This window comes from Cebus imitator, unplaced genomic scaffold, assembly GCF_001604975.1.
Source record: "Cebus imitator isolate Cc_AM_T3 unplaced genomic scaffold, Cebus_imitator-1.0 Scaffold238, whole genome shotgun sequence".
Lineage (NCBI taxonomy): Eukaryota > Metazoa > Chordata > Mammalia > Primates > Cebidae > Cebus > Cebus imitator.
This window is the reverse complement of record NW_016107553.1, coordinates 959684-961583: the sequence shown is the minus strand read 5'-3', so window position 1 is coordinate 961583 and position 1900 is coordinate 959684. Positions and strand designations below refer to the sequence as shown.

Below are 1900 nucleotides of genomic sequence, written 5' to 3'. Positions count from 1 at the left end.
GAACCTGGGAGGTGGAGGTTGCAGTGAGCCAAGATTGTGCCACTGCACTCTAGCCTGGGCAACAGAGCGAGACTCCATCTCAAAAAAAAAAAAAAAACCAAAAAACAGCATTAGTCTCTTGTGAACTTGGTTAGCTTGAATTGGTAACATAAGACTGGGTCTAAGTCTATAAGGCCAAAGTCCAGATCCTGGCCTAGGGTGAATTTATTAATACTAAGGTCATTCTGTCCCACAGGGACCTGTTTGGGAAGTCCCCCACCTTTACCCGGAGGACAATCCTTGGTGTCATCACAGGTACCACCGTGACCCTTCCCCTTGTGAAAAGAAAGAGCCAGTAGGTCCAGGAGTCTGGTTTAGGTCTGTTGGGATTAAAAGGCGAAGGAGACATTGAGATGGAAATGGGGCTGGAAGTAAAACTTGAATGAGATGTGCATGGGCCACAGAAGAAGAAGCTATTTGGGTTGCTACAGTTCAGATAAACTACCAGAGGTAGGAAATGTCGTTAAAGAAGTTGCAGGCATGTGAACAGGCTTCACTCTGAGCAAGTTTGATAGACTAGGGGTGGCTCGGTGTTTGCAGCCTTTCGGGAAAAAGTGCTGAGATGGATAAGCCACGTCTGCTATTGGCTCAGAAAGGAGGGGAGCATGGAATTAAAGCACATTTATATTGGAAGTATTCTATATAATACATTATTAAAGATGTGTCTCTTCAACAAAATAAACAACAGTGAGAAGGTAATACATAAAATGATAAAAACGGTTGAAAACAACTTACTTATTTTGTCCAATTGTCTCAAAATCTTTCACAATAATCCCAAGGGAAGATGAAAAGTCCAACGGAATACCCCTCAAGTCAAACTCCAAAATCTGTTCACAGAAAGGTTTTGAAAAGAAAAACAAAAGGCTGTTAAAGGAGCAGAGATTACTAAGATGCACCAATGCTACATGGTGGGTCGTTATTCTCACCAAGGACAATCGTTTGAAGTTAGGCAGAAATGATTAAATTCTAAACCTGAAGGCAGCCGAGGGGGCGGGAAAGAAACCAGACATCCACTTAGAGGACCTGTGGACAGCTCCTGGCTTCCTGTTTCCTAGGCTCTGTGGCTTCAGCCAGGTCACCACACCCCTGCCTCACGCTCAGAGAACTGGACTCAACGCCTACCACAACTGCTGCAAGAATGACATGTAGGGTCTATGTGAAAACATCTTCTCCAATGGCAGGTTTTAAATTATCTGCTCTTCTTAATCATGCTACTATCAAACAAAGAAGATGAATGATCTAAGCAAACATTTTCTAAAATGCCTCTCCTTTTAAGTTCCACCACGGTCGGTCAATGCTGTCATATACCGACCTTTCTGAGTCTCTCATTTTAATGCAGTAAGTTGCTTTCTAATGACAAATGTAAAAAATAAATAAATAAATAAAGCATCACTGATGCCTTTGATTAATTAGGTAATAAATGAATTAAATACTTTAAATGATAACTTGATCCTTCTTGTAGTGGGCTTGGAATGGAAGGACAACTTGTTTCAGAACTTCTAAAAAAAATTTTTCAGAACTTAAAAAAGTTCTCAGTCTCCTCAGTAGCTGGGATTATGGGTACACACCACCATGCCCAGCCAATTTTTGCACTTTTAGTAGAAATGAGGTTTCGCCATGTTGGCCAGGCTGGTCTCGAGCTCCCAACCTCAAGTAATCTGTCCGTGTTGGCCTCCCAAAATGCTGGGATTACAGGTGTGAGCCACAGCCCCTGGCCTCAAAGCTTCTATTAGAACATACCCAGGATGAGAATGGTGGTTCACACCTGTAACTCCAGCACTTTGGGAGGCTGAGGCAGTAGGACTGCTTGAGGCCAGGAGTTCAAGACCAGCCTGGGCAACACAGTGAGATTCTGTCTCTA

General features: G+C 42.9%; 1 protein-coding gene across 1 annotated transcript in view; it reads right to left on the bottom strand.

Moving 5' to 3' along the window:
• Window positions 1-1900, bottom strand: part of MYOF (myoferlin) — a 190280-nt gene that overhangs the window by 155863 nt on the left and 32517 nt on the right. The window contains exons 3-4 of the mRNA XM_037727745.1: window positions 774-866; window positions 266-314 (exon numbers count right to left, since the gene is read on the bottom strand). Of these exons, the coding sequence (XP_037583673.1) occupies window positions 266-314; window positions 774-866 (142 nt within the window). The remainder of the gene's footprint in view (window positions 1-265; window positions 315-773; window positions 867-1900) is intronic.